We start from the raw sequence: 21,877 nt of genomic DNA on the forward strand, positions 1-21,877 counted from the left end.
CCAGTTCCGGGGAATCTAAAGTAACTCGTGATAGCCTTGGTTTTCGGTGAAATGGACAGAGGAAAAATGATTGAACGGTCGGCTTCAAGCTTCTAGGCCGAAATATAGCCCCACTTCATTTGACAATAAAAAAGTAGCCTAGCCCGCCTTACGCCACGCGTGATTTTGACCAGCTTTGGGTCGATTTCCAGGAACATGGCGGATATTTTCCAGTCCCGAAGACTCTAAACTACCTCGTGATTGCCTTGGTTTTCGGTAAAATGGAAAGAGGAAGAATAAGTGAACGCTCGCTTTTGAGCTTCTAGGCCGAAATATAGCCCCATTTGATTTAAGACTGAAAAAATAGCCCAGACCGCCTTACGGGCAGCGTGATTTTGACAAACTTTGGGCTGATTTCCGAGAACTTGGGGGATATTTTCCAGTCCCGGGGACTCTGAAGTAACTCGTGATTGCCTTGGTTTTCGGTAAAATGGACAGAGCAAAACTAATTAAACGCTCGGCTTCGAGCTTCTTGGCCGAAATTTAGCCCCACTTCATTTAAGACTAAAAAAGTAGTCCAGACCACCTTACGCGCAGCGTGATTTTGACCAACTTTGGGTCGATTTCCAGAAACTTCGGGGATATTTTCCAGTCCCGGGGACTCTAAACTAACTCGTGATAGCCTTGGTTTTCGGTGAAATGAACAGAGGAAAAATAATTGAACGATCGCTTTCGAGCTTCTAGGCCGAAATATAGCCCCATTTGATTTAGGACTGAAAAAGTAGCCCAGACCGCCTTACGCGCAGCGTGATTTTGACCAACTTTGGATCGATTTCCAGGAACTTGGGGGATATTTTCCAGTCCCGGGAACTCTAAAGTAACTCGTGATAGCCTTGGTTTTCGGTGAAATGGACAGAGGAAAAATAATTAAACGCTCGGTTTGGAGCTGCTAGGCCGAAATATAGCCCCACTTTATTTAAGTCTGAAAAAGTAGCCTAGACCGCCTTACGGGACCCGTGATTTTGACCAACTTTGGGTCGATTTCCAGGAACATGGGGGATATTTTCAGGTCTCGAAGACTCTAAAATAACTGGTGATGCCCTTGGTTTTCGGTGAAATTGACACAGGATAATTAATGGAACGGTCGCTTTTGAGCTTCCAGGCCGAAATATAGCCCCACTTCATTTGACAATGAAAAAATAGCCCAGACCGGCTTACGCGCAGCATGATTTTGACAAACTTTGGGTCGATTTCCAGGAACTTGGGGGATATTTTCCAGTTCCGGGGACTCTAAAATAACTCGTAATAGCCTTCGTTTTCGGTAAAATGGACCGAAGAAAAATAATTGAACGCTGTCTTTCCAGCTTCTAGGCCGAAATATAGCCCCACTTCCTTTGAGACTGAAGAAGTAGCCCAGACCGCCTTACGCGCAGCGTGATTTTGACCAACTTTGGGTCGATTTCCGAGAACTTAAGAGCATATTTTCCAGTCCCGGGGACTCTAAGCTAACTCGTGAGGGCCTTGGTTTTTAGGAAAATGGACCGAGGAAAAATAATTGAACGCTCGGTTTGGAGCTTCTAGGCCGAAATATAGCCCCACTTCATTTAACTCTGAAAAAGTAGCCTAGACCGCCTTACGCGACGCGTAATTTTGACCAACTTTGGGTCGATTTCCAGGAACATGGGGGATATTTTCCAGTCCCGAAGACTCTAAACTAACTCGTGATTGCCTTGGTTTTCGGTGAAACGGACAGAGGAAAAAGAATTGAACGCTCGGTTTGGAGCTTCTAGGTTGAAATATAGTCCCACTTTAGTTAAGACTGTAAAAGTAGCCTAGACCGCCTTACACGCAGCGTGATTTTGACCAACTTTGGGTCGATTTCCAGCAATTTGGGGGATATTTTAGAGTCCCGAGAACACTAAACTAACTCGGGATGGCATTACTTTTTGGTAAAATGGACCGAGCAAAAATAATTGAACGCTCTCTTTCGAGCTTCTTGGTCGCAAAATAACCCCACTTCATTTAAGACTGAAAAAGTACCCCAGACCGCCTTACGCGCAGCGTGATTTTGACCAACTTTGGGTCGATTTCCGAGAACTTGGGGGATATTTCAGCTGGGAAGTGCCCTTTCTCAAGTGGCAAGGCAGTTGTTGATGCTGTGAAGAACATCCATCCAACCCCTGCTATGAAGGTGGGAAATGTTTTTCCCCAGCCCAGTGGTGTGCGGCAGATGGTCACTATGCCTCTTGGGGTCCAAGGTATTAAATTCTGTCTTTGGGTCTGTACTGAAAATTTTTTATCACTTTATTTTCAGGATTGTTTTTTTTTTAGCGTCTACTGAATATTACTAGGGCCAGTATCCTCCCAGTTACAATCTTGGAAGGAAAAGTACCTTTATAGAACCACTGCGGTAGAGTTAAGAGGGTGAATAGCCCATCTCTGAGTTACCTTGCACCTCTGTTTCAAAATGAGTCTTTGCGCAAAACGTTTCATATGAAAATGAGTTTGATTTGCATGAAACTGAACATGTAGGCAGAACACATTTTCATATGAATGGTTTTGCACAAAGACTCGTTTTGACTCGCAGAGAAAAGGTAGCTCGGAAGTAGCCTATTGACAGGAAGGCCAATAACACAATGGTAGACTTGTATTCAATATATTTGCCAAATAACCAGCAACAGTGTGTTTCAATGCTTACTATACACGTAGGTTTCAGGTTTCATTCTAGTTCAAAGAATTATTGGCATAGTGCACTGTTTGTTGCATTGGCTGTTTCTTTGGTTACAAAGTGAATCATTCCTTTATACAGGCCCTGCACCTAACATTGAGGCATTCCAGTCCCACTTTGACTATGAGCGGTTCTTTTTGGGTGAGATTGAGAAGAAGAAGCAAGACAATACGTATCGTATTTTTAAGAGGGTGAACCGTTTGACTGAGACATTTCCGCAGGCCAAAGATTAGAGCAACTCCCTTGAAGGCAAGGATGTGACAGTGTGGTGCAGCAATGACTATCTTGGGATGAGCCGACATCCAGAGGTTTTGAAAACTGCAAGGTGAGCTGTTAAACTTATCAGGAGTGTTCATTTTGACTTAACTTCACCAGAAACAACAACCTCAGGAGTGGTGTTTTGTAACATTTATTTGTTCATTTACAATGATGGAAAAGAGATAAATTACAATGTATGCTTAAAACAGTTTAGACCATGCTGTCTCTCTAGTTATGGTCCTGGCAAGAGATGAACATAAATTTTTGACTTGGCAAGAGCATCCCTTTTGTAAATGACATGAGTACTTGTCTTGGCTACAGACCATCAAATTTGTAACCTCGACTTAAGGGCTATCTTCATACCAAATTTGTAACCTCTAGTAAGAGGACAATTCCTGAAGGGAAACAAAAGGAGTGTCCTCAGTCGTGTTAATTGTTATAGTGTAGGATACCTCATACAAGGAATACTAAGATCTCCATCACTCATGCAGGGTGAAACTACCTGTACATGTATTGAATAACACAACATTTTTGTACATGTATCTACAGGGAAACCATTGATAAGCATGGAGTAGGTGCTGGAGGTACCAGAAACATCTCGGGTACAAGCAGCTATCATGAGGAATTGGAGAGAAAGCTGGCAGAGATACACAAGAAGGAGGCTGCCCTGCTTTTCACGTCTTGTATTATATTTTTGACAGAAAAGTAGGTCAATTTTTCTCAGGTAGATTATTTTCTCATCTTTCTTCACATTAATGCATTCTTAAAAATGCATGTTTCTTTTTATTTTTTTTTTTTCCTTTGCTATTGTTTTGCTAGACCATAAATTTTCTATATTTGCTATTGTGGATGTTGTTGTCAGGTAATAGAGCAGTTTTCAATTGAGTGTCAGAAAACCAAAACCAAACCAATTACTTACCAGTTAGACTACTCAGCCAACCTCAAACTGAAGTAAAACCAAAACCAAAACCAAAGTAATTGTCTAATTACTTTCCACACTCAATTGAAAACCGCTCTAATAGCATATTGAATAGTAATTGCATTCATTATTTCATTTGCAGGCTGCTTGATATTCTCTGATGCTGGTAACCATGCCTCCATGATCCAGGGAATCAGGAACAGTGGAGCTAAGAAATTCATTTTCCGTCACAATGACGTGGAACACCTGGAACAGCTTCTAGAACAGGCAGACCCTGATGTGCCAAAGATTGTAGCTTTTGAAACTGTGCATTCCATGACTGGAGATGTGTGTCCATTGGAGGAGCTGTGTGATGTTGCACACAAGTATGGGGCATTGACTTTTGTTGATGAGGTGAGTAGTTCAGAATTGTACATTTTTGTAGCAATGAGTTGAGGTTACATTTGTCTTCTTCTACTTATGTATAGCATTTTTGTTTGTACATCTTGTGTTAAACCGAAATGCCTGTCAAAATGAGCTGCAAAAAGAATTGCTTGATGTTACAGGGCTACTAGTTGACAATGTTTTCAGTACTCCACTAATAAAGCATACATTCATGAAATGCCTTGGTCTAAATTCTAAATTGAGAACCAATTGTGTTTATTGGACTTGCACTGAATGAAGTTATGTTGGGGTTTGATAGGTTCACGCAGTGGGTCTGTATGGTGACAGTGGTGCAGGTATTGGGGACCGTGACAATGTTATGGACAAGATGGACATTATTACTGGAACCCTGGGCAAGGCATTTGGAGTGATTGGTGGGTACATTGCTGCATCTGCAGCCCTTGTCGACAACGTCCGCAGCTATGGATCAGGTTTTATCTTCACCACTTCTTTGCCACCAGTCACTGTCAACTCTGCCATAACGTCTGTTAATATTCTGGCTAGTGACGAAGGGCGCCACCTGCGCGAGAAACATCAGAGTATTGTGCGCACTCTAAGGAACAAGCTTGTCAGTGCTGGTCTCCCTGTGGTGTACGCACCAAGCCAAATCATCCCAGTGCACGTAAGTGTTTCAGTGTTGAGCAGTATATATATATATATTTTTTTACAAACTTAACAACATGTAATTGCTGTTTTTTGTCTAACAAAATGAAATTGATCTCAATATTCACAGGTTGGGGATGCTGCAAAGTGCACAGCCATCTCCAATGATATGCTGACCAAGCATGGCATATACGTACAATCCATCAACTATCCCACAGTGGAGCGTGGCAAGGAAAGGCTGCGCATTGCACCAACTCCTGAGCACAATGAGAAGATGATGGACAAGTTCGTCGATGCTTTGGTCCAGGTCTGGCAGGACAACGATATGGGTTTCTTGACCCCAGTCTGCACCACTGAATGCGACTGTCAGGAGCGCTGCATCACTTATAAGGAGCTCGACTGCAACAAATATGCTTCTCAGGTCGGCGCCTAGAGTGTTGACCAGGGTTGCACTCCAAATCAATGTCTCCAGTTGGCTTGTGTGGTTCTCACTTCTGAGAATCTTGCACAATGGAATTAATCTTAATTTTCAAATTGTAATTTCTGCTGAAATTGAAATAATCATTATGTACTCGTGTAGATGTGTCTGTGTGTTCTTTGTCTAGTGTTGTCCTTCTTCCACTTGTGGCCTGGTTGTTTCCAGTGTATCAATGCTTTTGTAGATGTCCCTGATCGTTCACCAATTTCCACCAAAACAACAAACTTGTGCAGTTGAGAACTGCCGGCCTTAGACTTTCCTGTTCTGGAATTTCCTTTCCTTTATTTTCTCTTTGTTTTTTGCTCATTGTGTTGGTAATGGAACAAACCTCAAACCTCTACAGTCTAACTATCTTTTTTGTTTTGTTTTGTTTTCATTTTTTGGAGGGGGGGAGGGATGCTGCCCTTATGCCATCAAAACTCTTAGAGAATTATCATAGGTTTAAATTTTTCATTATTTTTCTTTACTGTGGGTGACTGCCTTTATGCCAATACGAACTATAAGTTTGGTCTTGCCTAGATGCAAGATCTCTACATAGCGTGGAGATCTGCTATTGTGGGGGTTATTGCCTTTATGCCTCACTGTTGATGACTACCGAAAGCCAAGTGGGTCATTGAAATCTGCCTTGGAAGGTTAACAATCCTGACTGCCCTTATGCCATGAGGCTTTACTGTGTTACCACAATGACTAGTAACACCTACATATACACAGAATACGAAGCTAAACAACCTGGTATCTGATGTTCATTGCACTTTGACACATCGTGTCCTGATGCCAAAACACTGTTCTGTGTTCATTGCCCAACGATGGCTGCTTACCATCAATTCATGGTTTATTTAACGGAATTCTCAACTTTTCCGAGTGCAGCCCGCATGAGGAATGTGACACGCCCCTCCCCCACATTAAGTGAAGGGCAAGAGTATTGTTATAGACCCTAACCAAATGCGAATTTCTCGTGGATATGCAAGACATTTTGCGCAGTATTTCGACTGCTCAAGTTCAAGATGTGTGGAGTGACTGCCTTTATGCCATTAAAGACTTTAATCAAGGCTTCAGGGAGCCTTTATTTTTTCCAGTGCTGTTTAGCATTGTGGAAAATAGTTAGTTAACAAATTTAGTTGCACGTTTTACGTGGTGTAACCGTAGCAGATATGTGGTTCTGTAAACATTTTTTTAGTTGAATACAGTACCACAGCTACCTAATGGAATTTTCAAGAGAGTTTTATCGAATCGCGGGGAGAAAGTATCAAATGGGAGACGCGTTTTAAAGGAGCTACGAGCGATCGACGAATGTTTAGGAGTTGCATTAAGTAGCTGTGGCGCTTCTAAATATAAAATCAACCTGAGAATACACAAGACTAGGGAGATAGTCATTTGGGAGAAGTTGCTTTCAACTGGATTTGTCGATAGAATAGAAAAAAAATTGACCCTTATCTGTGTTTTCGTAATTTGGACTTGATTTCAATATGGTGTTGGGTTTGAAAGTATTTCTTACAATATGGTGGGAGCTATTTGTACCTCTAGTCATCTTAAGAGGTGAAACTTCTAGACTCAAACCACTGTATTTAGTCTTGGGGTGTAGAATAAAAATTGCATTAAATGAGCATCTCGAATGTATTGTTAAAATGGAATTTGGATGCCTCATACAGTGATTACTATCACCTTGCATGATGTAGTGTAATCACACGCCCTTCACTTAACGTGGACCATCAGTTCCTTTCTTGTATGTTTTTCCTTCTGCAGCGGTTTCTGTTTCTTCCAAGAACCAAATCCCTGACCCTTCTCCATCTTTTTTCGACTGTTTTTCACCACATTTCTCTTTTCAATCCCCTCCCCTAACTTGGGTGAAAACGGTAAAAGAAAAAACTGTTTCGAAATGATGTAAACACTAAAGAATAAACCACACCCCCAACGGACGCGGGGAGGGGATTTTACCTTACCCAGAAACATCTCTCATTAAAAATAAAAGAGTACCTGGGTTAATATAATAGGCCATTTTCGAGTTGCCTTTTGCCTCAGTTTCAAAACGAGTCTTAGTGCGAAACCATTCAAATGAAATATTTTCGCCTACAGGTTCATTTACATGCAAATCAAACTCGTTTTCATATGAAAGGTTTTGCACGGAGACTCGTTTTGAAACAGAGGCACTAGACAACTCGGGAGATGGCCTATTGTATTCTTGGGGAGGAAGGAGAGTGGGAAATATTCCAATTTAGCTAAGCTGGCGCTCAACATGGCTTACTACGGTTTCCACGAATGAGTCGGGGATCATTTCTCCACATGGGTTGATTATTTCCATGAAATTACGGAGTTACCGTGTTAACAGCGTGGCCTGTTTAAAACACCCTTAAAATTAAATTCCAGTGCTCATAACTCGAAAAGAAGTACAGTGACCCTCATTTTGTATTCATCAGCATGTCAAGATTCAACTTTCACAAAGTTTATTCGGAGGCAGAGAAATCGTCTCTGGGCTTACTTTCTTTCCCCAATGCACAAACCTGATTTTATTGAAGACATATTTCAACCGCGGCTCCTGAGAGCGTATTTTCACGAGAGGGAAAATACGACGACAGGTTTAATAGCGAGAACTGTCTCGCGGCAAACGGCGAATTTTGTAATAAAGTCATCCCTCTCCAGGGGGCGGGGGGTGGGGGAAACCCCAATATAAAAATGACGGGGGTACTCGTCGTAACTTTGAGGGATTAAAAAAGCGGTTTTGGTACCTCGTGGGGTGCTCAGCCTCAAAAGGTCCACAGCGGGAGCTTTTTCGCTACCTTTTAGGGTATTGAACCGAAAACAAATTGACAGGAGGTAATGTGTTGCTTTAGAACTGGTACTTCTTAGGGAGGAAAAAATTTCAGGCCACGCCCACAAAACAGGAAGTTTTTTTACAAAATTTCCCACGAGCACCCCCGTCCCTTTTACCTGGGAGTTCTCCGTCCTGGATCCTACTAAACCACCCAAATGTTTAATGCTTCAATGCTTTGATTGGATATTTTCAGAAACAGTAAAATACTATACTAGGAGGTTTAAAGTTAAACTTAAATCTATATACACAATAATGAAATCTTATTTACATTTACACGTTGATTTTGTGTTTAACAGCCAGGTACAACTAACTTTACTGAATACTGCAAGCGTTGATACTGCGCTAAAGCGTCAACCTCCTAAATAGCGAACACGTTGATTTTGTGTTAAATAGTCATGTCTAGTCTGAAATGAGCATTATTGGTAGTGATAGGGATCTTCAGAGTCAATTTTTAAGCATGTTGAGATGCAACGTTTTGCCAAGTGTAAAAAAATTCTGTTGGGTGGACGTGGATTATTCATACCCATCTCAAATTTTCGAAAATTTAGGGTGGTTCTGAACCCACACTACAGGATTTGATTACACTTTGCAAAAAGTTGCATGCTAAAACTAAGGCCGGGTACGTGTTTTAACGGGTTGCATCTTTGCTATGGTAGCCTATTAAACCATGGAGACTTCTGGGCATTATTTGTGATACCAGTATTGTAACATTACTTGTAAAGTTTGGTAGTGTTAATCTTTCAAAGTATGTAACTGCTGGAGTGAAAGTGCTTAGAACATGGACATCGTAAATGATATCTCCGAAATTAAACGCATCAGATATTTTTGGGTGTTTAAAATGTACTGATTTCTGTAAGAAAAAGTGATGTTTGTCGCACATTCTCACCCAAGTCCCCATGGTTGCCCCGGCGATGGTCCCCTAGGGGAAGCTGCGAATTGTGCAGCGTACAAATTATGCATGAATTGCAAATTGTGAAGCTAATATACACAAGATGTGATCTGACTTGTGTTCTTCTGTAACATGAATAAATTACCATCCGTTTTGATGATATCAACTGCTCGCAGCTTAGAAGTCTTAGAAGAACGAGTTTTAGAAGATAATGGACAAAGCAGAAGGCAAGACGACAAGTAATTCTAAAGAGAGCACACGAAACATCGCTTGTTTCTTCGTGCTGGGAGTATTATCTTTGATTTATGATGAAATTTCCCTGGCAGCGGCCGAGGACGTGTTGGCCGGCAGTATTATTCCTACTACAATTGTCATCATTGCTATCGCTATACCAGTGCTAGGCGTGAAGACAACTGCTCCGTGGTTTCTTCAGAAGTGTTCTTACTTACACAAGTCGTGTGTTGTGGTGTTCTTGCTAGTGACAGGATTAATCGTGATTGTAGCAGTCCAAAATGTTCACTGGCGGTTGTTTGGTATTAGTGTTATTGAATCGGGAGTGAGTTTCAGCGAGATTACATTCCTAGCCTTGACTGCATCTTATCACGAAGTCACTGTCAGCGCGTTTGTGGCGGGGATAGGTGTTGCTTCACTCCTTGGACCGTTATATTACACAGGTTAGTAAAGACGCTTAATTTTGGGCCAAGTTCGGTTGAATTTATAACGTGCGGAATACTTTTGCAAGGGTAATTAGTCAGATAGGTAAATACTTAACGACATCACTTTTAGTTCAACTTTAGAAATAGCTGAGCTGACTCTGTAGGTATGATGAGGGTCTTTTCTTAGTTTCTGCAGTAACCAAAATCAATCCTTACACATAAACATAAGCATAAGAAGCTAGTGAGGACAGCCGCCGCATATGCATAAGCGTAAGTGTTCTTCTTACATTCAGTGAGGACATGTTGACACGAGCATGAAGTGCTCGTTGATTGGCTGATAGTCTTTTACGCTTATGCTTATGCTTATGCTTATGCTTATGCTTATGCTTATGCCAACATGTCCTCACTGGACACAATAACGACATCAGCATAAGCGTAAGCATAAGAAGAACGCAAGGTTTTGATATTCTTATGCTTATGCTCATGCTTATGCTTATGCTTATGTGGTGACTGTCCTCACTAGAGCATAAGCTCTTTTTGTTCTTACGCTTATGCGTGCGTCGCTAGTGAGGACCGGGCTTAAGCAAACCACGAAGACGACGGCAACGAAAACGTCACCAAAGAAAAGGTTTAATGAGCAAAACAATAGCTGTGCACGTGCGTTATAAATCTTTGTACATTTCTTTGCCGTCCTCTACAAAACAACAACGTGAAATGACAAAGTTCTGCGTCGTCTAAGGAACGTGGACGACGACGACTATTTTTTCGTGTTTCCATTTGGACTTGAACGCTGTCATTGCATATTTAGCCTGAGCAAGTTTTAAGAGCCGTTGACGTACTGTACAGATCTAGACAATTGCGAATTTCGCTTGTAAAATAAAAATTCATTTTTTCACTGAGCGTCGTCCTCGGCGTCGTCGCCGTCGCTGCTTAAGTTCCTTAATGTATCAATGTTTATAATACTGATACAATTTGCTTCTTTTTCTATATATCTTGTAGTTGGTACTATAAACTGATTAGCGAACAGCAAGTGGACACTGCTCGACATGGAGATTTCCATGATTCATAAGTGCGTCATTTTCTGCCAAGGAGAATTTGGATTTCACGGAAATTCTGAAATATTGAACAGTTTCTTAAATGTTCAATATTAAATTGCGCATTGGTTATTTACGGAAAATTAAAGTACCTCCTAAAGTAGGTCATCTTACTTAACACATATTCGCCACTGTGCGTAAAGGTGACGTAAAGTTGGCATACAAACAACAATCCGGCTTCTTTGTTGTTGTTTTGTTGTTTTGGACGCAGCACTTATTCCGGCGAGGGCGATGCTTATTAAAATTTTCTCTTTCGTCTGTGGCTCTTTTTCGAGGGCGGCCCATACTCGACTAAATACCGGGCTAAATACGTCCCAGTACACTTCCTGAACTCTCCTTTCCACCCGCTATATAGGAGGAGTGGTGAATGGTAAATACGAGGCTTTACGAGAAAGCTAGGCGAGCGTTTTTCTTTGCGAGAGTCTGAGACATTTTGACTTCCTCAATTGCGGGACCGAGACTTCAGAGTGTTTTAAATGCGAACTCGAAAATTTTGGGTTCTAAGACGTTCAAACGTCATTTATATGTAAAAACAACAAACAAATCGGTTCTTCGAAACTTTCTTATCTCTGCAAAAATGGAGACTGCAAAACGCACATAACCGATGAGTAAACAAGACTGTGAGACTCGTGAAATTTGGCGAAACGTTTTCGAGACTCATGGCTTTTGAAGGACCATTCGCCATCCCTTATAGGGGTTCAACTTCTATATAGCACGGGAAAGAGAGAGAACAAAACTGCGCGCACACTCCGATAGCCTATTAAAGGTCAATAGAACATGGAATAGTTAAGCCATTCAGTTTGCAATTTTACATGAGTTAGTCCCTGGATATGCTTTTTCCTAGCTAAGCTGGGAAATCTTTATTAACCAGATGAATTTCTCTTTTTGTCTTACAGCGCTCACCACCTGGGTGTGCTTGCCTCCACGAATAGCCATGTCAACAACTATTCCTTGGCCGTTTCTCGTTTTATTAATGTACGCATTCTTGGAAAAGAATGATATCAACGGCAAGACGAAAGAACGTGGAAATGTCAACTACGAAAAGTTGCCATCAAGCGAAAATAACACTGATGAACCAGAGGGAAATTTTCAGAACAGCTTAACTTGGAATGAGAAATTCTCAGTCGCGAAGCAGATTTTGCCATACATCATCTACCTGTTTCTAACGTACTTTGCAGAGTATCTCTCAAATCAAGCCATTATTACCACCATTACGTTTTCCAACGCCTCGTTCAGCCCAAGGGATCATTATCAATACTACATCGTGTGCTATCAAGTGGGAAAGTTCCTCGGTAGGTCCCATATTTTCTTCCTCTCCTGCACCTGCTCAAAAGTGATCCCTTACGTGCGCGTCAAGAAGACCTGGATCCTTGCTCTGATAGAAATAGGACATCTTCTCTTCTTTGTTTTTGCTTCGTGGTTTCGTTTTGTACCTCATGTGAGCATCATACTTATTCTTTGTATCACGGAGGGGTTTGTAGCGGGATCTATGTATGTGAACTCTGCTCACACCGTTTCTGAAGTAATTTCTGAGCCGAAGCAAAGAGAATTTGCCTTAGGACTGCTCACTATCGGAAACGGATTGGGCAAACTATCAGCCGGTTTCTTGGGACTTCATGTCGAACCACACCTAAAGAAACATTGCGTTTATGACCTGGAGTTACGGGATCAGTGCATCACCAGATATCCGCAGAAATCAGGTTGGACAACAGATAAACACTGCAGCTCTGATGTTGCGAACTCAACAATGTCCTAAAACTTAATTCGTAACAAATATCGTCTCTCTCTTCAGCAGAGGCTCAAAACGTCCGTTATATAAAGCCGCTGTGTGACGTGAGTGCAGGCGCATGACGTAACTTAACTCTGGGCCTGCACTCATATCGTTTAGCGGATTCTCCCCACCCGAAAAAAAACCCCTTTGAGTCTCTGGAGGAAAGAAACAAATATCAAGACAATTATTGACTGATAAGCGCAGCGTTTGAAATTCGAAAATCGTACTCGTACTCAAACTCGTACTGGTAGTCCAATCTATAGGCCTCTATTACGATGAAAGCCGGTCTGAGACCAGATATGATGCAGGCAACGCGCGTTTTACCTTCTAATTCAGCCCTAATACGATAGTCTCCTTCCTTCTGTTATTATACCCCTCCGCTAAAAAGAACTTGAACGGAAGTAGGCTCCTTCTCTCACTGGTGGGATTCACCGTATTTCATGGTATAGCCTTCCTAATAGCCTCCTTCTCTCTTCTACTATACCCCAGCACTAAAAAGAACTTGAACGGAAGTAGGCTCCTTCTCTCACTGGTGGGATTCACCGTATTTCATGGTATAGCCTTCCTAATAGCCTCCTTCTCTCTTCTACTATACCCCAGCACTAAAAAGAACTTGAACGGAAGTAGGCTCCTTCTCTCACTGGTGGGATTCACCGTATTTCATGGTATAGCCTTCCTAATAGCCTCCTTCTCTCTTCTACTATACCCCAGCACTAAAAAGAACTTGAACGGAAGTAGGCTCCTTCTCTCACTGGTGGGATTCACCGTATTTCATGGTATAGCCTTCCTAATAGCCTCCTTCTCTCTTCTACTATACCCCAGCACTAAAAAGAACTTGAACGGAAGTAGGCTCCTTCTCTCACTGGTGGGATTCACCGTATTTCATGGTATAGCCTTCCTAATAGCCTCCTTCTCTCTTCTACTATACCCCAGCACTAAAAAGAACTTGAACGGAAGTAGGCTCCTTCTCTCACTGGTGGGATTCACCGTATTTCATGGTATAGCCTTCCTAATAGCCTCCTTCTCTCTTCTACTATACCCCAGCACTAAAAAGAACTTGAACGGAAGTAGGCTCCTTCTCTCACTGGTGGGATTCACCGTATTTCATGGTATAGCCTTCCTAATAGCCTCCTTCTCTCTTCTACTATACCCCAGCACTAAAAAGAACTTGAACGGAAGTAGGCTCCTTCTCTCACTGGTGGGATTCACCGTATTTCATGGTATAGCCTTCCTAATAGCCTCCTTCTCTCTTCTACTATACCCCAGCACTAAAAAGAACTTGAACGGAAGTAGGCTCCTTCTCTCACTGGTGGGATTCACCGTATTTCATGGTATAGCCTTCCTAATAGCCTCCTTCTCTCTTCTACTATACCCCAGCACTAAAAAGAACTTGAACGGAAGTAGGCTCCTTCTCTCACTGGTGGGATTCACCGTATTTCATGGTAAAGCCTTCCTAATAGCCTCCTTCTCTCTTCTACTATACCCCAGCACTAAAAAGAACTTGAACGGAAGTAGGCTCCTTCTCTCACTGGTGGGATTCACCGTATTTCATGGTATAGCCTTCCTAATAGCCTCCTTCTCTCTTCTACTATACCCCAGCACTAAAAAGAACTTGAACGGAAGTAGGCTCCTTCTCTCACTGGTGGGATTCACCGTATTTCATGGTATAGCCTTCCTAATAGCCTCCTTCTCTCTTCTACTATACCCCAGCACTAAAAAGAACTTGAACGGAAGTAGGCTCCTTCTCTCACTGGTGGGATTCACCGTATTTCATGGTATAGCCTTCCTAATAGCCTCCTCCTCTCTTCTACTATACCCCTCCGCTAAAAAGAACTCGAACAGAAGTAGGTTCCTTTTCTCCCTGGGGAAATTCGGGGTATTTCACGTTATAGCTTCCCTAATAACCTCCTTCTCTCTTCTACTATACCCCCCCCCCCCCCCGCTAAAAAAAAAAAACTGGAACGGAAGTAGGCTCCTTTTCTCCAGGCGGGGGGGATTGAATGAATGAACGAATGAACGAACGAACGAACGAACGAACGAACGAACGAACGAACGAACGAACGAACGAACGAACGAACGAATGAATGAAAGACTTTATTTAAGTGTCAATAGTATTTAGCTTGGAAAAACTTATTGGGCACACTATTTACACAATAAAACATACCTTAGCAAAAGTTAAAATTATTTACAATTTAACGGATTCACCGTATTTCATGGTATAGCCTCCCTAATAGCCTCCTTCTCTCTTCTACTATACCCCAGCACTAAAAAGAACTTGAACGGATGTAGCCTCCTTTTCTCCTTGGAAGGATTTAGCTTAACACTGAAGAAGTAACCCAGACCGCCTTACGCGCAGCGTGATTTTGACCAACTTTGGGTCGATTTCCAGGAACTTGGAGGATATTTTCCAGTCCGGGGGACTCTAAACTAACTCGTCATAGCCTTGGTTTTCCGCAAAATGGACAGAGGAAAAATAATTGAACGCTCGGTTTCGAGCTTCTAGGCCGAAATAAAGCCCCATTTCATTTAAGCCTCAAAAAGTAGCCTAGACCGCCTTACGCGACGCGTGATTTTGATCAACTTTGGGTCGATTTCAAGGAACATGGGGGATATTTTCCAGTCCCGAAGACTCAAAAGTAACTCGTGATGGCCTTGGTTTTCGGTGAAATGGACCGAGGAAATACAATTGAACGCTCGGTTTGGAGCTTCTAGGCCGAAAAATAGTACCACTTTAGTTAAGACTGAAAAAGTAGCCCAGACCGCCTTACACACAGCGTGATTTTGACCAACTTTGGGTCGACTTTCAGCAACTTGGGGTATATTTTCCACTCCCGGGGACTCTAAACTAACTCCTAATAGCCTTGGTTTTCGGCCAAATGGACAGAGGAAAAATAATTGAACACTCGGCTTCCAGCTTCTAGGCCGAAATATAGCCCCACTTCCTTTAAGACTTAAAAAGTAGCCCAGACCGCCTTACGCGCAGCGTGATATTAACCAACTTTGAGTCGATTTCCGGGAACTTGGGGGATATTTTCCAGTTCCGGGGACCCTAAAGTAACTCGTGATAGCCTTGGTTTTCGGTGAAATGGACAGAGGAAAAATAATTGAACGCTCGGTTTCGAGCTTATAGACCGAGATATAGCCCCACTTCATTTAAGACTGAAAAAGTAGGCGAGACCGCCTTACGCGCAGCGTGATTTTGACCAACTTTGGGTCGATTTCCAGCAACTTGGGGGATATTTTCCAGTCCCGGGAACACTAAACTAACTCGTGATGGCCTTGGTTTTTGGTAAAATGGACCGAAGAAAAATAATTGAACGCTCTCTTTCGAGCTTCTAGGCAACAAAATAATCCCACTTCATTTAAGACTGAAAAAGTAGTCCCGACGCCTTACGCGGCGCGTGATTTTGACCAACTTTGGGTCCATTTCCGAGAACTTGGGGGATATTTTCCAGTCCCGGGGACTCTAAACTAACTCGTGATGGCCTTGGTTTTCAGTGAAATGGACCGAGAAAAATTAATTGAACGCTCGCTTTTGAGCTTCTAGGCCGAAATATAGCCCCACTTCATTTGACGATGAAAAAGTAGCCCAGACCGCCTTACGCGCAGCATAATTTTGACCAACTTTGGGTCGACTTTCAGCAACTTGGGGGATATTTTCCACTCCCGGGGACTCTAAACTAACTCGTGATAGCCTTGGTTTTCGGTGAAATCGACCGAGGAAAAATAATTGAACGCTCTGTTTCGAGCTTCTAGGCCGAAATATAGCCCCACTTCATTTAAGACTTCAAAAGTTGCCCAGACCGCCTTACGCGCAGCGTGATATTAACCAACTTTGAGTCGATTTCCGGGAACTTGGGAGATATTTTCCAGTTCCGGGGACTCTAAAGTAACTCGTGATAGCCTTGGTTTTCGGTGAAATGAACAGAGGAAAAATAATTGAACGCTCTGTTTCGAGCTTCTAGGCCGAGATATAGCCCAACGTCATTTAAGACTAAAAAAGTGGGCGAGACCGCCTTACGCGCAGCGTGATTTTGACCAACTTTGGATCGATTTCCGGGAACTTGGGGGATATTTTCCAGTCCTGGGAACACTAAACTAACTCGTGATGGCCTTGGTTTTTGGTAAAATGGACCGAGGAAAAATAATTCAACGCTCGGCTTCGAGCTTCTGCGCCCCAAAATAACCCCATTTCATTTAAGACTGATAAAGTAGCCCAGACCGCCTTACGCGGAGCGTGATTTTGACCAACTTTGGGTCGATTTCCGAGAACTTGGGGAATATTTTCCAGTCACGGGGACTCTAAACTAACTCGTGATTGCCTTGGTTTTCAGTAAAATGGACCGAGGAAAAATAATTGAACGCTCGGTTTTGAGCTTCTGGGCCGAAATATAGCCCCACTTCATTTGACGATGAAAAAGTAGGCCACACCGCCTTACGCGCAGCGTGATTTTGACAAACTTTGGCTCGATATCCAGCAACTTGGGGGATATTTTCCAGTCCGGGGGATTCTGAACTAACCCGTGATAGCCTTGGTTTTCGGTAAAATGGAGAGAGGAAAAATAATTGAACGCTCCGTTTGGAGGTTCTAGGCCGAAAAATAGCCCCACTTTTTTTCACAATGAAAAAGTAGCCTAAACCGCCTTACGCGACACGTGATTTTGACCAGCATTGGGTCGATTTCCAGGAACATGGCGGATATTTTCCAGTCCCGAAGACTCTAAACTAACTCGTGATTGCCTTGGCTTTCGGTAAAATGGAAAGAGGAAAAATAATTGAACGCTTGCTTTTCATCTTCTAGGCCGAAATATAGCCCCACTTGCTTTAAGACTGAAGAAGTAGCCCAGACCACCTTACCCGCAGCGTAATTTTCACCAACTTTGGGTCGATTTCCAGCAACTTGGGGGATATTTTCCAGTCCGGGGGACTCTAAACTAACTCCGTCGTGCTAGCCTTGGTTTTCGGTAAAATGGAAGAAGGAAAAATAATTTAACGCTCGGTTTGGAGCTTCTAGGCCGAAATATAGCCCCACTTCATTTAAGTCTGAAAAAGTAGCCTAGACCGCCTTACGCGACGCGTGATTTTGACCAACTTTGGGTCGATTTCCAGGAACATGGGGGATATTTTCCAGTCCCGAAGACTCTAAAGTAACTCATGATGGCGTTGGTTTTCCGTGAAATGGACAGAGGAAAATTAATTGAAGGCTCGGTTTGAAGCTTCTAGTCCGAAATATAGTTCCACTTTAGTTAAGGCTGAAAAAGTAGGTCAGACCCCCTTACACGCAGCGTGATTTTGACCAACTTTGGGTCGATTTTTGGGAAGTTGGGGGATATTTTCCAGTCCCGAGGACTCTAAACTAACTCGTGACAGCCTTGGTTTTCGGTGAAATGGACAGGGGAAAAATAATTGAACGCTCGGCTTCGAGCTTCTGGGCCGAAATATAGCCCCACTTCGTTTAGGACTGAAAAAGTAGCCGAGACCGCCTTACGCGCAGCGTGATATTAACCAACTTTGAGTCGATTTCCGGGAACTTGGGGGATATTTTCCAGTTCTGGGGACTCCAAAGTAACTCGTGATGGCGTTGGTTTTCGGTGAAATGGACAGAGGAAAAATAATCGAACGCTTGGTTTCGACCTTTTTGGCCAAAATATAGCCCCACTTCGTTTAGGACTGAAAAAGTAGCCGAGACCGCCTTACGCACAGTGTGATATTGACCAACTTTAGTTCGATTTCCGCGAACTTGGGGGATAATTTCCAGTCCCGGGGACTCTAAAGTAACTCGTGATGGCCTTGGTTTTTAGTGAAATGGACCGAGGATAATTAATTGAACGATCGCCTTCGAGCTTCTAGGGCGAAATATAGCCCCATTTGATTTAAGACTGAAAAAGTAACCCAGACAGCCTTAGGCGCAGCGTGATTTTGACCAACTTTGGCTCGATTTCCAGCAACTTGGGGGATATTTTCCAGTCTCGGGGACTATAAACTAACTCGTGATAGCCTTTGTTTTCGGTAAAATGGACAGTGGAAAAATAATTGAACGATCGCTTTCGAGCTTCTAGGGCGAAATATAGCCGCAGTTGATTTAAGACTGAAAAAGTAGCCCAGACCACCTTACGCGCAGCGTGATATTAACCAACTTTGAGTCGATTTCCGGGAACTTGGGGGATATTTTCCAGTTCTGGGGACTCCAAAGTAACTCGTGATGGCGTTGGTTTTCCGTGAAATGGACAGAGGAAAATTAATTGAAGGCTCGGTTTGAAGCTTCTAGTCCGAAATATAGTTCCACTTTAGTTAAGGCTGAAAAAGTAGGTCAGACTCCCTTACACGCAGCGTGATTTTGACCAACTTTGGGTCGATTTTTGGGAAGTTGGGGGATATTTTCCAGTCCCGAGGACTCTAAACTAACTCGTGACAGCCTTGGTTTTCGGTGAAATGGACAGGGGAAAAATAATTGAACGCTCGGCTTCGAGCTTCTGGGCCGAAATATAGCCCCACTTCGTTTAGGACTGAAAAAGTAGCCGAGACCGCCTTACGCGCAGCGTGATATTAACCAACTTTGAGTCGATTTCCGGGAACTTGGGGGATATTTTCCAGTTCTGGGGACTCCAAAGTAACTCGTGATGGCGTTGGTTTTCGGTGAAATGGACAGAGGAAAAATAATCGAACGCTTGGTTTCGACCTTTTTGGCCAAAATATAGCCCCACTTCGTTTAGGACTGAAAAAGTAGCCGAGACCGCCTTACGCACAGTGTGATATTGACCAACTTTAGTTCGATTTCCGCGAACTTGGGGGATAATTTCCAGTCCCGGGGACTCTAAAGTAACTCGTGATGGCCTTGGTTTTTAGTGAAATGGACCGAGGATAATTAATTGAACGATCGCCTTCGAGCTTCTAGGGCGAAATATAGCCCCATTTGATTTAAGACTGAAAAAGTAACCCAGACAGCCTTAGGCGCAGCGTGATTTTGACCAACTTTGGCTCGATTTCCAGCAACTTGGGGGATATTTTCCAGTCTCGGGGACTATAAACTAACTCGTGATAGCCTTTGTTTTCGGTAAAATGGACAGTGGAAAAATAATTGAACGATCGCTTTCGAGCTTCTAGGGCGAAATATAGCCGCAGTTGATTTAAGACTGAAAAAGTAGCCCAGACCACCTTACGCGCAGCGTGATTTTGACCAACGTTGGGTCGATTTCCAGGAACATGGGGGATATTTTCCAGTCCGGAGGACTCTAAACTAACTCGTGATAGCCTTGGTTTTCGGTGAAATGGACAGAGGAAAAATAATTGAACGCTCTCTTTCGAGCTTCTAGGCCGAAATATAGCCCTACTTCATTTAAGTTTGAAAAAGTAGGCTAGACCGCCTTAGGCGACGCGTGATTTTGATCAACTTTGGGTCGATTTCGAGCAACTTGGGGGATATTTTCCAGTCCCGGGGACTCTAAAATAACTCGTGATAGCGTTGGTTTTCGGTGAAATGGACCGAGGAAAAATAATTGAACGCTCTCTTTCGAGCTTCTAGGCCGAAATATAGTCCCACTTTAGTTAAGACTGAAAAAGTAGCCCAGAAAGCCCTACACGCAGGGTGATTTTGACCAGCTTTGGGTCGATTTTCAGCAACTTGGGGGATATTTTCCAGTCTCGGGGACTCTAAACTAACTTGTGATAGCCTTGGTTTTCGGCCAAATGGACAGAGGAAAAATAATTGAACGCTCGGCTTCCAGCTTCTAGGCCGAAATATAACCCCATTTCATTTAAGACTTAAAAAGTAGCCCAGACCGCCTTACGCGCAGCGTGATATTAACCAACTTTGAGTCGATTTCCGGGAACTTGGGGGATATTTTCCAGTTCCGGGGACTCTGAAGTAACTCATGATGGCCTTAGTTTTCGGTAAAATAGAGAGAGGAAAAATAATCGAACGCTCGGCGTCGAGCTTCTAGGCCGGGATATAGCCCAACGTCATTTAAGACTGAAAAAGTAGGCGAGACCGCCTTACGCGCAGCGTGATTTTGACCAACTTTGGGTCGATTTCCAGGAACTTGGGGGATATTTCCCATTCCGGGAGACTCTAAACTATCTCGTGATAGCCTTGGTTTTCGGTAAAATGGACAGAGGAAAAATAATTGAACGCTCTCTTTCGAGCTTCTAGGCCGAAATATAGCCCCACTTCATTTAACAATAAAAAAGTAGCGTAGCCCGCCTTACGCGACGCGTGATTTTGACCAACTTTGGGTCGATTTCCAGGAACCTGGGGGATATATTCCAGTCCCGAAGACTCTAAACTAACTGGTGACTGCCTTGGTATTCGGTAAAATGGAAAGAGGAAGAATAATTGAACGCTCGCTTTTGAGCTTCTAGGCCGAAATATAGCCCCATTTGATTTAAGACTGAAAAAATAGCCCAGACCGCCTTACGGGCAGCGTGATTTTCACCAACTTTGGGTCGATTTCCGAGAACTTGGGGGATATTTTCCAGTCCCGGGGACTCTGAAGTAACTCGTGATTGCCTTGGTTTTCGGTGAAATGGACAGAGGGAAAATAATTGAACGCTCGGCTTCGAGCTTCTTGGCCGAAATTTAGCCCCACTTCATTTAAGACTAAAAAAGTAGTCCAGACCGCCTTACGCGGAGCGTGATTTTGACCAACTTTGGGGACCGTTCATTTTTTATGAGGGAGGGGGGGCTGGTGGGGTTTGGGAAGCACCATTTAAAAATCGCATGACCCCCCCTCAGCTTACCAATTTTTTCACATGGCCCCCCCTTATAGCGGTCATTTTTTGGGATGACCCCCCCCCAAAAAAAAATTGAACAAACAATATTTAGATTTCAACTTTTTTAATATTTCTCTATTATCCCCCTACTTCACGTTATTGTGCTGACTATGAAGACAATATTTACAATCTCTATACGACAGAGAGCTATTGTTTAAAAAACAAATCAAAAGAAAGAGAAGTCAATTTCGGATCTCCTAGTTATGGCTCGCCCTGAGCGTGTGGCATTTGGCCTCTCATTGGCATCTTCCTCATCTGAATTGATGAATGCAAGAATGACGTCTCTTGTGTCATCTTCTCCCCCAGAGTCAATGGCATCACTGTCATACTCATCATTGTCACTTTCATCCGTTTCACTGCTGTCAGCACTTGCCCTGTTGTCATTTTGTGTCAATGTCCTGGCATTTCTCAGTGTTGGTTGGCCAGCTCTGAGAGGACTCTTCTGCTACAAGCATGAATGTCTTACAATTGCCTTTACTTTCTCACTCTTGCTGCTTTTCA

The 21,877-nt window shown here is 43.0% G+C and overlaps 1 protein-coding gene and 1 pseudogene across 2 annotated transcripts; both read left to right on the forward strand.

Moving 5' to 3' along the window:
- The first annotated feature begins 1,912 nt into the window (after positions 1-1,912).
- On the forward strand, positions 1,913-6,142 carry LOC145502244 (5-aminolevulinate synthase, non-specific, mitochondrial-like; annotated as a pseudogene). The gene is made up of 8 exons (XR_014051297.1): positions 1,913-1,928; positions 2,094-2,237; positions 2,789-3,032; positions 3,515-3,648; positions 3,785-3,822; positions 3,963-4,277; positions 4,567-4,929; positions 5,041-6,142. The product of XR_014051297.1 is annotated as a 5-aminolevulinate synthase, non-specific, mitochondrial-like (transcript).
- A 2,408-nt stretch (positions 6,143-8,550) lies between these two features.
- LOC145503051 (uncharacterized) lies at positions 8,551-12,939 on the forward strand. Its single transcript, XM_081482477.1, has 2 exons — positions 8,551-9,760; positions 11,733-12,939. The coding sequence occupies exons 1-2, from the start codon at positions 9,298-9,300 to the stop codon at positions 12,590-12,592; spliced, it is 1,323 nt and encodes a 440-aa protein (XP_081338603.1). The 5' UTR covers positions 8,551-9,297; the 3' UTR covers positions 12,593-12,939.
- Positions 12,940-21,877: the final 8,938 nt, after the last annotated feature.

Source organism: Orbicella franksi, chromosome 11 (assembly GCF_964199315.1).
Source record: "Orbicella franksi chromosome 11, jaOrbFran1.1, whole genome shotgun sequence".
NCBI classification, from domain to species: Eukaryota; Metazoa; Cnidaria; class Anthozoa; order Scleractinia; family Merulinidae; genus Orbicella; species Orbicella franksi.